Source organism: Pan troglodytes, chromosome 8 (assembly GCF_028858775.2).
Source record: "Pan troglodytes isolate AG18354 chromosome 8, NHGRI_mPanTro3-v2.0_pri, whole genome shotgun sequence".
In the NCBI taxonomy this organism is placed as follows: Eukaryota; Metazoa; Chordata; class Mammalia; order Primates; family Hominidae; genus Pan; species Pan troglodytes.
In genome coordinates, this window is record NC_072406.2 from 116,163,544 (window position 1) to 116,176,922 (window position 13,379).

General features: G+C 50.2%; 1 protein-coding gene across 4 annotated transcripts in view; it reads right to left on the bottom strand.

The window, feature by feature from the left end:
- COL17A1 (collagen type XVII alpha 1 chain) overlaps window positions 1-13,379 on the bottom strand; it is a 55,016-nt gene that overhangs the window by 18,438 nt on the left and 23,199 nt on the right. For 3 of the 4 annotated variants that reach the window (XR_010146712.1, XM_054660496.2, XM_054660495.2), the window contains exons 12-29: window positions 12,988-13,059; window positions 12,135-12,203; window positions 10,849-11,010; window positions 10,368-10,448; window positions 8,880-8,924; window positions 7,706-7,903; window positions 6,510-6,731; window positions 6,090-6,119; window positions 5,699-5,725; window positions 4,810-4,836; window positions 4,638-4,700; window positions 3,753-3,857; window positions 2,874-2,936; window positions 2,199-2,234; window positions 1,568-1,621; window positions 1,341-1,376; window positions 804-839; window positions 124-186 (exon numbers count right to left, since the gene is read on the bottom strand). Coding sequence is in view for 2 of the 4 variants with exons in the window: in XM_054660496.2 (XP_054516471.1) it covers window positions 124-186; window positions 804-839; window positions 1,341-1,376; window positions 1,568-1,621; window positions 2,199-2,234; window positions 2,874-2,936; window positions 3,753-3,857; window positions 4,638-4,700; window positions 4,810-4,836; window positions 5,699-5,725; window positions 6,090-6,119; window positions 6,510-6,731; window positions 7,706-7,903; window positions 8,880-8,924; window positions 10,368-10,448; window positions 10,849-11,010; window positions 12,135-12,203; window positions 12,988-13,059 (1,389 nt within the window). In the remaining 2 variants the exon portion in view is untranslated. The remainder of the gene's footprint in view (window positions 1-123; window positions 187-803; window positions 840-1,340; window positions 1,377-1,567; window positions 1,622-2,198; window positions 2,235-2,873; window positions 2,937-3,752; window positions 3,858-4,637; window positions 4,701-4,809; window positions 4,837-5,698; window positions 5,726-6,089; window positions 6,120-6,509; window positions 6,732-7,705; window positions 7,904-8,879; window positions 8,925-10,367; window positions 10,449-10,848; window positions 11,011-12,134; window positions 12,204-12,987; window positions 13,060-13,379) is intronic. The other variant, XR_010146713.1, reaches the window with a different exon arrangement.

Here is a 13,379-nt window from a genome sequence, read left to right on the forward strand (position 1 = left end):
GACTCTACCAGGAGTGGGCAGATTAGAGAGTAGGAGAGGCAGCTCTAGAAGACGGATCTCTCCAGGGTCGTGGTGACCCCTCAGATGGGGAACTCACTGAATCCATTCCTTTGGAACACTTACCCATTGCTCCTTTAGCCCCGGGCTCACCAACAGCACCAGGCAAACCTCTCATGCCAGGCTCGCCTGCAAAGGACAAAGAACTAGCTGGTTGGACACTTGCAAGCTGTGTATGCTTCAACAATGGTGGTCTGCTCCCTCCTCCAAGAGGTCAAGGAAGCAGCTTCTGCTTTGATTCCAAGGTCAGGGCCACTTGGAACCCCTGGGAAGTGGCATGGGCTCAACCAGAAACCACACCTAATCAGAATCATGGGCATGTGCATGAGTCTTATTTCCTTGGAAACTGAAAACCACCCCTTGAGTCACAGCTTTATCACTATCAATTTCCTTTATAATCATGCCAGTTGGCAGGAGGTCAGTGGTTGAGAGGATACCGGGGTGCAAACTTTCTGCTGCTTCGGGAAGAGCTTAATTTTCTCAACTCTATTCCCCAAAAGAATCAGAGACAATCCTACACTTTCTTTTTTGCTCCAAACATTTACTGTTTGGACTATACATCTGGATACCTCCTTATCCTCCACTCCAGGCTTTATTTTCTCGTCTTGTGTTTTTTCTAGATCACAAGTTCCCTGAAGGGTTTTAAACAGATTCGGTCTCTTACTTCTGGATTTTTTCCAACCTAGTGACTGATGGATTTACAAAAGTCGTGGATAGATTAAAGTAGATTCCCATGACAGACTGACCTGTGAGGCCTCGAGGTCCTTTCTCACCCTGGTCACCTAAAGCAAACAAGGGGGAGGCGGAAAAAGCCACAGTTGTGAGCAAGGAAAACACTCTCACCCAGTAACAGGGTCCCCGGCTGCAGGGTAGTTCTCACTGTATCCGTGAACTCCTGTCAGCGGATGTTGGTGAGGACACAGCATTAATGCAGCCAAAGGAGCACATCTGATCTTTGGCAGAGTCAGTTCCCCCACTACAAACTGACTCCCCAGCCCCTGCTGTTGCACAAATTGGTGCCATGGACACAAGAGGTCAGATGCCTTGGAATTCTGTGTCTTCACCACCCCGAGAACCACTCACCACCCCAGAATTCAATGTGATGTTAGTGCTTTGTTTCCCTTCTTTGTGCCTCAGTTTCCCTATCTGAGAGGTTGGATTAGAATGAGATCTTGGTCCAGGTCCTGTGCACCCTCAGACCCTACAGTGAAGGTCTCCCTACATCTGGGCTCCCAGGAGTGAGGCAGGCCCTGGTAATGACAGAGCAGCAGTGAGTGGCATACCTTTGGGTCCTGGTGGTCCCATTGGTCCTTTGTCACCTAAAAAGGAAACGGACACCTTGGTGTAAAATGCCCTACAAGGGACAACCAGGAAGGGGCAATGTCTGTCTCTGAAGACAGGCTCCCTCAATCCTGACTTCTTCTTCCCCTCTTGCACTTGTCAGCCTGCATAGGCTGTGGGTTGTGTCCATCAGACCCTCACTGTCCCCCCAGGCCTCCCTCCAGCTTACCTTTGACACCAGGAAGTCCTACTTCACCTCGGAGCCCTTGGAGACCTACAGGACCTGCCCGGCAGAAGAAACCATGCACACAGATGAGTATCCCTAGCTTTGGAATGATGAGACATGTATGCACACACATGCATACATACAGGCACACATATGCACACACCCTATAGTAAAAGTCAAAGGATGCTTTCCATGGACTCCTTCCCAAGTCCTTTTTAAGTCATTTTGGCCCAGGTGCCTTGCCCCTGCTGATGAACAGGCATTAGAACACATTGTAGAGCCTTGGCAGAGGCACTGGCCACAGCTCAAGATTCTCAAGACAGCAGGACAAGCTCTGTGGCCATAGGGGACAAGAGAGAGGCAGGTGCTTGCTCAGATGGAGGCAGGATGGGGACTTCCATTGCTGAAGCTGCTGGAGGGTCTCAAGCCCTAAGCCAGGTCAGAAGGGATCTGGACAGGACATATCAGGGAGCCCAACCTCTGCCACAGGAGACACACATGCAGACTTGAATTCTATATCTCTAGGAGGCTTGCTTTATAATTGCTTCTTTGGCTTAAAATATTTGGTTTTCCTTTTAACATTGCCACCTTTGCCCCGGAAACAGAACCTATTTACAAGAAGCAGCACACTGACCTGGAGGGCCCTGTGGGCCAGGAGAGCCACTGGAACCTGAGAAGGAGGACGAGACAGCAATCAGCAGAGGGGCAGATACAGGTGGGGACATCTGGCCCCGGTGCAGGGCAGGTGGGGGTTAGGGATGCTGTTTTCCAGGTGAGGGCTGTGTGAGTGTATTGCAGGCCAGGGGTGACCCCAGTGCATGTCCTCCTTAGGGAGGGGGCTGCAGCTGGGTGGGATCAAACTACCCTTTGCTCTTTCCTGGTCAGAGTAGAACATTTGGGCTGGGGCAGTAGAACATTTGGGTTTTGAGAAGGGGCCCATTCTCCCTGGGTTGCCCAGACATGTTACTTTTGGTGTGTGCATCTGGGCCGCAGTCAGTCAAGGAAATGGTCTAACTTCTGATTTCCTGAATGATCCATCCACCCACTTAGGGATCACATAACGGGGCCATTGAAGAGAGATGGAAACATGGCCCCAAGCCCATTATGGGGCTAAACTTACAGCCCTAGTCTTGACTCCCCAGGGATTGCTTTTCTGGGGGATGCTCTTTGGACCCACCCACCACCCCTGCACAGGCCTGGGGCAGGGGGTTAGGGCTGTCTGGGGTCCCAGGGCCTCTTCTCTGTGATCCATCCTGAATGTGGCTTCTCCTCTGGAAAACTTTGATTCCTTCCTGCACACTGGACTTACCTTTGGGACCCACAGAACCTGGGACACCAGGTGGGCCATGAGGACCTGGTTCACCAGCAGCCCCTGAGGAGAAATGAAGGGATGAGCACTTTGGGAGAGGCCCCAGTGTGGCTGCCCCCTATCCTGGCACTGTCATTTGGAGGGGATGCTTCCCACCCTGCTAGTGGTCTTGGATCCATTTGGTGCCCCAGTGAGGCCACTTATCAGCAAAACTCCTTAGCTTCTACCCCCAGAGACTTTATAGTCTATGGAGTTTGACACCTAGTAGGCACTCAATAAATTTTATTGTCTGGTTGAGCAATATTTTAAAGAGAAAGTAAAGCTGAAAATAAAGCTTCCTGCTCACAGTCTGTTAGCATTAAGAGGACTTCTGGTATCTGTCTTGGTTTCCCCTGACAAAAGCAGTCTCATAGTTAAGGATGGAATTGCAACACCTTCCCCAGCCTCTCCAGCACTGAACCTACGTCTGGGGCCTTCCCCACCTCCCTCTTGGCCTCCTTCCAGCCAGGAAAGGCTCAAAGGTCTGTGCCCCACTCCACCTTACAATTGACTCTGCCCTGCCCTGCCCCCTGAGCCCCACCTCGGCCTGACTCCTCACCCTCCTTACCACCCAACTCCAGGAAGGCCACTGCTCCTGTGACCACTTTCCCGGTGGATTCCAGGGATGTCAGATGGGTTCTCAGCCCCAGGCCTGGCCCTGTAGCCCAGCCTATGCCCAGCGTCTCTGCAGGGCCTAGCACAGACCCTGACTCAGGGTGGGTGCTCAGTAAATGAAGGAAGGAGGGAGAGAGACAGACAGAGTGAAGGAGGGACGGGTGTTGACAGAGTGAAGGAAGCACAGGCATAGCTAACTCTGCCGGTGAAGGAATTGCCTCTTACCTCTTTCCCCTTTCTCTCCAGATCCAGGAGGCCCTGGCTCACCACGAGGTCCCATGGGGCCTTCTCGCCCTCTCTGGCCCATGGGGCCTTCCATGCCAGGATCTCCTAAAGACAGGGATGGCCAGCCTCCAAGTTAGGATCCCGTACCCCAGCTAACGGCTCCACAGGCAGCCTCCCACGGCAGACGCTTGCCTGGAGCCCTTCCCTGGCCTCCCTGCTTCTCTCCTGGACCCCATAGCCTTGGCTCAACCTGGAAGCCAGAGTGACCCTTTGAAAATGTGAGTAGATCATGTTCTACCTCTGCCCCAAACCTGCACATGGCTTCTCAACTCACCCGGAGTCAAAGCCAAAGTCCTTACACTGGCCTCTGAGGCCCCACACAGCCTGCCTCCTCTCGGCCCATCCCTTTGGACTTTCCAGCTCAGAGGTCTTCCCCTTCCTGATGCTCCTTAAAAATTGCCCTGGGGCCTGACCCTTGGCCTTGGCTGCTCCCTCTGCCTGGAATGTTTTCCCTAGATCTCTCCTGCTTGGCTCCTTGTTGCCCTTCAAATCTTTGCTCAAATGGTGGCCTCTCAGGGAGGCCTTCCCTGGCTTCCCTGTGTAAAATTACTCTCCCCAGCTCTCATTCCCAAAATCCCTCCAGGCTCTCCTTTCCCATGTCATGCATCACCCGTAAACTGCTATAGACTTCACTATTTCTCACAGTTACTGTCTTTCTCCCCAACCCAAATCTCAGCTCCACAACAGCAGGGTTTCTCTGTTTGGTTCACTGATGTCTCTCCAGAGCCTAAAACAAGGCCTCACATACAGCAGGCACTTAATGAATGTTTATTAAATGAATGAAAGAATGAGGAATAAATGAATAAAGAAAAATGTGTTTCTTACCCACGCTGCCTTTTTGACCCTTTGGTCCTTCTGGACCTGGGTGGCCCAAGGGCCCAGGGATACCTGTGAACACACAAGGATATCTCAGCCCCTGTTTTCCTCCCAGAAGCCATCAGCTAGGATTGAGCAGCTGCAACACCGGCAGGCCTGGAGGTCATCAGAGAGTACATACCTGGAGTCCCAGGGAACCCTCGATCTCCTGCAGGAACAAAGGCAAAAGAGAGAGTGGTCAGCCAGAAGACTGTGCCCAATTCCCAAAGCAGTCACTAGTGGGATTCGGGTAGGGTTGCCAAACTTAGGAAATAAAAATGCAGATGTCCAGTTACATTTGAATTGCAGGTAAACAACACATAGTTTTAGTTATAAGTATGTCCCATGAAATATTTGGGACAAGTTATAGTGAAAAATTATTTGTTGTTTATCTTCAAAGTTAACTGGGAGTCCTGTATTTTATCTGACAACTGCAGGTTCAGGTACTCTGGCAGTATCAGTCCCCACCACTAACATGGTCAGGAGGGGTGTGCGGGCTGGAGACTTGGGGAAGGAGGGCTGGGACAATGACCCAGGTATATGCGAGGGTGTGGGTGGCAAGGATCTGAAGGGAAAGAAGAGACTCGAGGACCCCAAAGTGGAGGAGCTGACTTCCTGCCCTGGGGTTGCCTAGGAAGTGAGGAGGGAGCTGGAGAGAGGTGGGATCCTGTCATCTTGAACGTGGTGCTCAGTATTCTTCTGGCTGCAGAATCACCGAGGATGACTAAGATAAAGACTCCTGCCCACATGCATACCCCCTGAGTCAAAGGCTTGGGAAATGTGGCCCAAACTCTTTTGGAGATTCCTGTGCACAGGGAAGCTCGCCAATCCCGGTCAGCTGGACCAAGGAGAACTGCCCTGTGTCCAGCCAAAGGTCCCTGGGATTGGAAACCTCTCCTCCTCACACACCTGTCCCATCTGTTGTCAAATTACTTCTTGGAGTGCAAGGTGGGTTTTCTGACACTTGCTGATTGTTTGAAACAATTAACACTTGCTAATATTTAAGGTAAAAATGCCCATGTTATAATTACCTTTAGGGCCTGGACTTCCCATGTCACCTGAAACCAGAAAGATATGAAAACTGTGAGATGGGGCAAGAACCCAAAGGCCATACTCTGCCTTGTATTTTAAAACCATTTGACAAGATGTAACCTGTATTTCAAGGTGAGGCGACATGCGGCGAGTCCCTCCCAGTCCCAGAGTCTATGTCATTTGGGCTCATTGCTGGGCTTCTCTTAGATGCTGCCTTATCTAAGATATTCTGACTCTAAAACCAACAGATACCTCCCAACAGATACCATAAGATCATTCAGCTCTTCATCCTTCCATTTAGAACAAAGAAAAAGGTTTCTAATCTACCCAGAAAACTCACTTCCAACTGCAGGAAATGAATCAGAGACAAGGTTCAATCCATGGCAATACCTTTAGGGCCAGGGCTTCCTCGGAGATTTCCTGCAAGAAAAAGCAAATCCTGAGTCAGCTTCACATCTCCTGTCTCACACACACACACACACACACACACACACACACACACACACACACAGTAAGGGGATCATGGTATGGGAAGAAGAAACTGAGGCAAAGACTAGAGATCAGATTCTAAATTTGGCTAGTCCAGTGATCTTGGGCAATTCTTCTTTCCAGAACTCAGTTTTTCCAGGAGTAAAGTGGGACCACAGTCTTGGTCCCACCTACCTCTCAGGGCTATTGAGAGGATCAGGGGAGGAGAGAGGCCGAGAGTGGGCCGGATGATGGTGCTCATAGCACATGCACACATACCACATAGATGCAAAGAAGAAAGGGACTCAGGGGAGCTGGCCCTGTGCCCGGCGATGCTCTCACCATTTTCCTGTTCCATCATTAGCTTCTTCCTCACGAACATCCAGAGCTCCTCCTGGCTGTCACTGTGCAGCCCAATTTTGTCCAGGTCTGCTCCCGCCGCGGGTGCCATGCCCTGGCGGCGGTCCTTTTCTATTCTATCCATGCTGTCCCCATAGGGCAGCATGCTCCTCCTGATCCTCTCCAGCTCATCCACACGCGCCTTCAGCTTCCTCACCTCCTCCGCTGCAACAAACAGACACACACTGCGTCACTGAGGGCCCGGTCCTTCGCCTTCCATACACTCGCTCCTAGTGGAGAGCCTGACACAAGGGATTGGGGCCTGTGGTGGCTTCTTCATGCTAGAATACTCATGCAGAGATAATCTGCCGTGGCCACCAGCAGGATTAGCTGCTCAGCATCACAGCAGAGCCTTAAAGAAACCTGGCCTGGGAGTCAGTCTTCTCATCTGAGCTGGGTGACAAAGCTTGTCCTCACTCTCCCTGTGAGGTGGTATGAGAGCTGATAGAAATAGATACGGCTGGCCAGGCGCGGTGGCTCAAGCCTGTAATCCCAGCACTTTGGGAGGCCAAGGGGGGCAGATCACGGGGTCAGGAAATCGAGACCATCCTGGCTAACACAGTGAAACCCCATCTCTACTAAAAATACAAAAAATTAGCCAGGTGTGGTGACATGCGCCTGTAGTCCCAGCTACTCAGGAGGCTGAGGCAGGAGAATCGCTTGAACTCAGGAGGCGGAGGTTGCAGTGAGCCGAGATTGCACCACTGCACTCCAGCCTGGGCGACAGAACGAGACGCTGTCTCAAAAAAAAAAAAAAAGAAAGAAAAAGAAAAGAAAGAAAAGAAATAGATATGGCTGCTTGGAAACAGCAAAAGTCAAAAAGGCTAAGAAAGTCCTGACCTTGTTACTAAGGGCAGCCAGGTGCTTAGACCAGGGCCTACAGGTGCAGCAAGGGTGGGGCTGAGCATCAGGCGCTGCATCCAAATTCAGCTCCACCACTAAGTGGCAGCATGTCCTTGGCCAGGTACCACCTGGGGCCTCAGTTTCCTCATCTGCGGTAACAAGGGTCTGCACCAATGCATTCAGGTCCCCTTGCCCCCTAACACGTGGGCCCACTCACAGATTCCCGCCCTTCTGACAGGCAGTGGGGCCGGCCTGCCTCCTACCACACAGGCTGCCCTGCTGCCTTTGCCACGTACCCAGAGCAATGAGGCCGAAGAGCAGCCCCAGGAGTAGCAGCCAGGTGAGCAGCAGGCCCAGCAGCCACTTCCACCAGCTGCAGCAGGAGCCGCAGGGGCACCAGGCTGGTGCCGCTCCCCAAGGGCCGCCGCCAGCGCCACCAACACCGCCACCTCCTCCACTGCCACCACCACCACCGCTGCCGTAGCTGTGGATATCTGTGAAAGAGACAGGGAAAATGAAGCAAATGCAGGCAGCTCCTACCTTTCCCTCCAGATTCTCTGACTTTTGGTGACTTTCTGGCCTGAGTGAGTATGACAGGGGGCTTTCAAGTTCCTGTGCTGTTCCACGCAGGACAGGGCTGGCTCCTGGACTGAGCACAGGGCCTGACTGGTGCTGACCAGAAGTCTGGCAATCCTGGCTCCAGCTGTGTGACCCTGAGAAGGTAGGTCACTTCACCTTTGTTTCCGTTTTTATAACATGGCGTTAAAAGATTGCCTACTTCTTGGGAAGGTTGTTGAATGAAATGAGACAAGGCATGTAAAATAGTAGAGGAGTTAGCAGCACAGCACGAGGCTTAAACATCTTTATTTTGAATATAGCATTGATCTGCATCTGACTGGGCCCAAACCTAGAGCGTTCCCATCTCCATGCCTCAGTTCACACAGTGCTTTCTTTAATCCTCACAGTGCCTAGAATTATACTCAGCTCTTCAGGGGTGCCTAGTGAATTAAAACAATGTTTTTTGTAATGAAAAGTGTTTTTAGTTCCCTAAAATGGGGTGGTAGGACTTGACCTGCTTCTATCACACGGCGGTGGAAGGAAATGAGGAAAGGCTAAGGGGCTGGAGGCGTGCATGGCTTAGTCTCTTCTTGAGCTGCTGTGTAAAGACACAGTCACCCTGTTGTGTTAGGAGACAACCTAATTAACAAGTGTTAATTAGGGGCAGCTGGGGGCGGGGGGCCTGTTAGCTTCATCCCCTGAGCTAAGCTCCTTCTGCGGCCACCTCTGACCCACAGCCTGCCACTCCCCTGACCCCCACCCTGCTCCCTTCTGAGCCTTTAGGGAAACTCTTTAGAGTCTGGTGGCTTCTGTGCACTGCACTGCTTCCAGGCGAGGGACCATCATCTGGTCCATTAGCCATAAGCAGCCCCACTGGATCCTGTCACTGCAGGGTTCGCGGTTCTCACCCACCTGCAGTGGTGGTCTTGCCCTTTGTGGACACAGTCTTCAGGTCTCCTGAAAGGACAAACAGATTGACCTGAGCTTTTAAACTGGAGGAGCTAGCTGCTCTGCCTATGGAGTAGCCATTTTTTTATTCCTTTACTTTCTTAATAAACTTGCTTTCAACGACGTGCAGGAACATCCAGCAGCTCAGTCCTCACTAATCTGATATTTGCGATAATTACATCCATGAAGACATGGCTTGGCAAACAATTAATGGTGGAAGAAAGCACTATGTTTTAATTCTCTTATGACCTTAAACCTTAACACCTCAAAACATTTTTGGAACACCAAGTTATGGGTGCCGCTTGCATTCAAACAATAAGTGTGGTTGTGAGAAATGACTCTGATTTCTTGGTTAAGGGACTCTGAACACAAGTTCCTGACCTGGGGTGGAAGGAACTGGGAATGAGAAGGATGAGCTTGGAGGAGGATTGTTCCTGAGACCGTGATGCTATTTGAAAGTTGAGTGTTTAGGCTAGGCACGGTGACTCACGCCTGTAATCCCAGGACTTTGGGAGGCCGAGGCGGGCAGATCACGAGGTCAGGAGTTCGAGACCAGCCTGGCCAACATGGTGAAAACCGTCTGTACTAAAAATACAAAAAAATTAGCTGGATGTGGTGGCACATGCCTGTAGTCCCAGCTACTTGGGAGGCTGAGGCAGGAGAATCGTTTGAACCCGGGAGGCAGAAGTTGCAGTGAGCTGAGACCATGCCACTGCACTCCAGCCTGGGCAACAGAGCAAGACTCCGTCTCAAAAAAAAAACAAAAAAAGAAAAAGAAAGTTGAGTGTTTGTGGGCATGTGTAGAATTTACTCGGCAATTTGTTCATACCTTTCATCAGATTCTGAAAAGGATCTTTTGACTCCACAGCCCTAGACCTACCCCTAAAATGTCAGGAACTGCTAACTTTAAAGACTTACAGTCAGGTTCCAATCTCTCACCGTGTTAAAGTGATAACTGATTTGATTGGCATTTATTTGAAAATGTTCTATGACTTAACATTTTCCTTCCTTTACTGACCTCCCTGAAATCAGTGATTTGGAGAGATTCCTATAGGGCATCGTCAAGAAATGTGGTTATCAGACAAAGAACGCAGATATTTGGGAAGAAAAAAAAATAAAGCTAACAACTGCTTTGCAAAGCATTTTTCTATTAGTTCTGAAGATTATGGAGAAAAAGTAAAATGAGAAAACAAATGCCTTCGTAGACATGGCAGAGGCAGGCTTTTGCTTCAGTAATGCAAATGCAAATCACCTGGGAAGCTTGTTGAACTGCAGCTTCTGACTCAGTAGATCTGAGCTAGGGCTGGGATCCTGCTTTTATAACACACTCCCAGGTGTGGCTGATGCTGCTGGCCCGTGGACCACACTTTGAGTAGCAAGGTCTCCGAAGACAATGAAATGAAATGTGGCCTGGCTGAAGTCAAGGTGGACAACAATCATATTTGTTCTTACCATTAGCTTCGGCTTTTAGGCCTGAGTCAGCATTGTAGGCAGCTTGCTTTTCTTTTTTTAGGGTGTCTTCTGAAAAAGAAGCTATGTACAGAACCCATTATAACCTGGCATATTCTCTTCTCAACCTCTCAACTCTGTCCTATGTTCCCCCCGCCCTCGCCCACTACCCTGCTTGGGAAGGTCTAGGTTAGACTGGTAAGAAGAGCCCCTCTTTCCTGGGGTTCATCTCCCCTGATCTGTGTTTGCAGTTAGACTTGCTGTCACCCAAATGCCTCTCTGAGAGCTCTTTGCCTGAATTTTCTCAGCTCATCTGCATTCAAGGCAGACCCTGGAACATACTATTCAGACAGGTGCTTTTCATTAGAATGGGATGGCTATGGTTTCATGACTCATAGGGTCCCAAACCACCTTGCTAGGACATTTGGTCTCCTACACTATTTGGCTTTCTTCTGAAACCCAAGCCACACAGGATCTGACGCACTTGCAGCGATGCTGGCGGGGGAGGCCGTAAAGACCTTCCCACTGTCCTTGGTCATGATGAGCAGCTCCATCTCCTTCTTGGCAGGTGTGTTGTCTTTCTCTAGGATCAGGAACTTGCAGTCCTTGTGCAAAAGGTCATCGCTCTGCACACTTGTGGTGCAGGCTGGGGAGAAAGAAAATGGGTAAGAAGGAAGGACATGTGCCAGGAGAAGGGAGAGGGGAGAAAAGACAAGAAGAGGAAGGAGAAGAAAGAGAAGGAGGAGGGAGGTAAATTAGCAGGTGTGTATGAGGGTCTCTTGTTCTTGCTGACAGTGGTTACTATGAAGCATCTTGGGGACCATGGACACCCTCTATGCCTGGCTGGGCCTGGCCACCAAGAGTTTGGGTCAATGTCAGAAGCTCTGGATGGCTGGTTTATGGGGGCTGCCTCCCCTCCTGGAGATTATAGGATCTTTATTGAATGGGTAAAAGTCCCCCAGTCAGGTAAGTCCTTCCTTAACTAACTTGGGTTCATTTTTATCCTCCAGGTCTTAAGAGTTGCCTTCTTGGGGAGGCTTTAGCTGACTACCCCATCTAAAGCACTTCACCCTCATACACACACTCCCGTCTCTACCACATTACTTAATGCTGTCCTTATAATCTGTATCCTTTTCTGTAATTATCTTGCATACTTTGTGTGTTTGTCGTCTGCCTCCACCACTGACATCAGCTTAGTGAAGGCAGGAATCTATCCTGTCGTGTTCACTGCTGTACTGTCAGCACTTAGAACACTGTCCATCTAACACAAAGAAGGTGCTCAGTAAAGGCTTTCCAATAAATGAATTGCTGAATGGAAGACAACACACTAGGATTAGAACAATGGAGGAAACAGCTTACTGTATGGTGCTGAAATATGTAGACAAAGTTGATATAGATATTGTAAAAAGTAGGGAGGGTGCCAGCAGTTTCTGAGGGCTCCATGAGCTGCATGTAACAGGTGAAGGCCAAAGGCTTCCAGTCAAGGGCAGTGGCTAATGTGCAAGTGCCTGGCCCTAGGCAGGTATGGAGGGTGGAGCTTCCTGCCCCCTTCTGATAGGAACATTCATGGGAATGTTCACTTTTATTCACTCATGGAAACATCCAAGAGGCCTTTGGGGCAAGTTGCATTTGCAGGCCTAAGACCACTCATGGGTCCTATTTCCTCTTCCAGTATACCATGTGTATTGGAAGGATACACAGGCAGGATTACTGCAGAGTAATCCTCCCTGTGCACCAGCCTGACCCCTGGCAGCTGGGAGTAGCACTCACCGGCGGAGGTGGAAACGCCAGTGTTCACAGCCGCAGGACTCTGGGGCATGTTTTTCTTCACCCCATATGCTGCAAGAAAGGAAGCTGGGTCAGCATGGGAGGGTGGTTCCAGGTGACTCAGGAGAAGCCTGGTCAGCCCTGGCAGAGAGGTACCCCCGACACTTTTCAGTGAGAAGCAGATGATGAATCAACTCTCTCCAGCCATGGGGACAGTAATGAGGGTTTAGATGGAACGTTCTTAGGTATAATCCTCTTCATCCTTCTAACTACTTCCAGGAAGTCCTCCTAGACCCCCATGCATCTCCTTCTCTCCTGAACTCCTACAGCCCTTAACACCTGCTCTGCATGGCCTATCACTTATTCCCATTGTCTTATAGAGCCTCTCATTGTCTCATGTGTGTTAGACTTTCTCTTCCAATTAAGTAGCAGGCAAGTTGGAGGCAAAGGCTGACCTAGGTTTCATGTCCCCAGTCACCCCCAGGTTGGCACAGCGGTGGCAACCTGTAGGGGGTGCACCATAAAATCAACCAGATGATTGATTTGCAGTGACAGTGGGCTGTCAAGGATAGCAGTGAGCTGGCAAGACCACCAACCTAACCAGTTTGGCTGTGAGAGACACAGGAACATACAAGTGATGCCTTACAAGGTGATGCTGTTGACAGGACAGCCTTCCCTGTGTGCTTGACTCATGTCTGAGCCAGTTAATGATCAAGATTGATATCTTGAGTGTTGTGTCTTTGGTGGGAAAGGTCGACTGATTTTCAGGGACATTTTGGGTCTCCTAATTCAGTGAGTTGTAGCTGCAAAGAGGTGTCACTTCCCAGCGCCTAAGCTCCAACCCTAGCCTACTGACCTGTGGAAGTGGTGGTGGTGCCATGGGACAGGGTGGTCAAGCTGGGGGCCAGATTGTTCTGCATGCCAAATACTGTGAAAGCAACCAAGGTCAGGTGAGTACAGGGAGCACGGGGGATGCCCCCTGGCTTAGGACGGCCCCCAGAGTCCCAAACCACTTTCATGATCAATGGTTTTGCCAACAGATTCCCAAACTTCCTCGGTTCCCACACTCTTTGTAACGTAGTAAATTTGTTAATACCCCCACCTACCTACCCCAGGCCAAATATTACTAACAGTTCTACTTATTACGTAGTTAGGTCCATCCAAGTTAAAAGCAGTAGTTTGCACAGGGTCTGACAGATGTTGCTGACAGATCTCTCAAAATTTTAAAATATCATAGGGGTTCCCTGT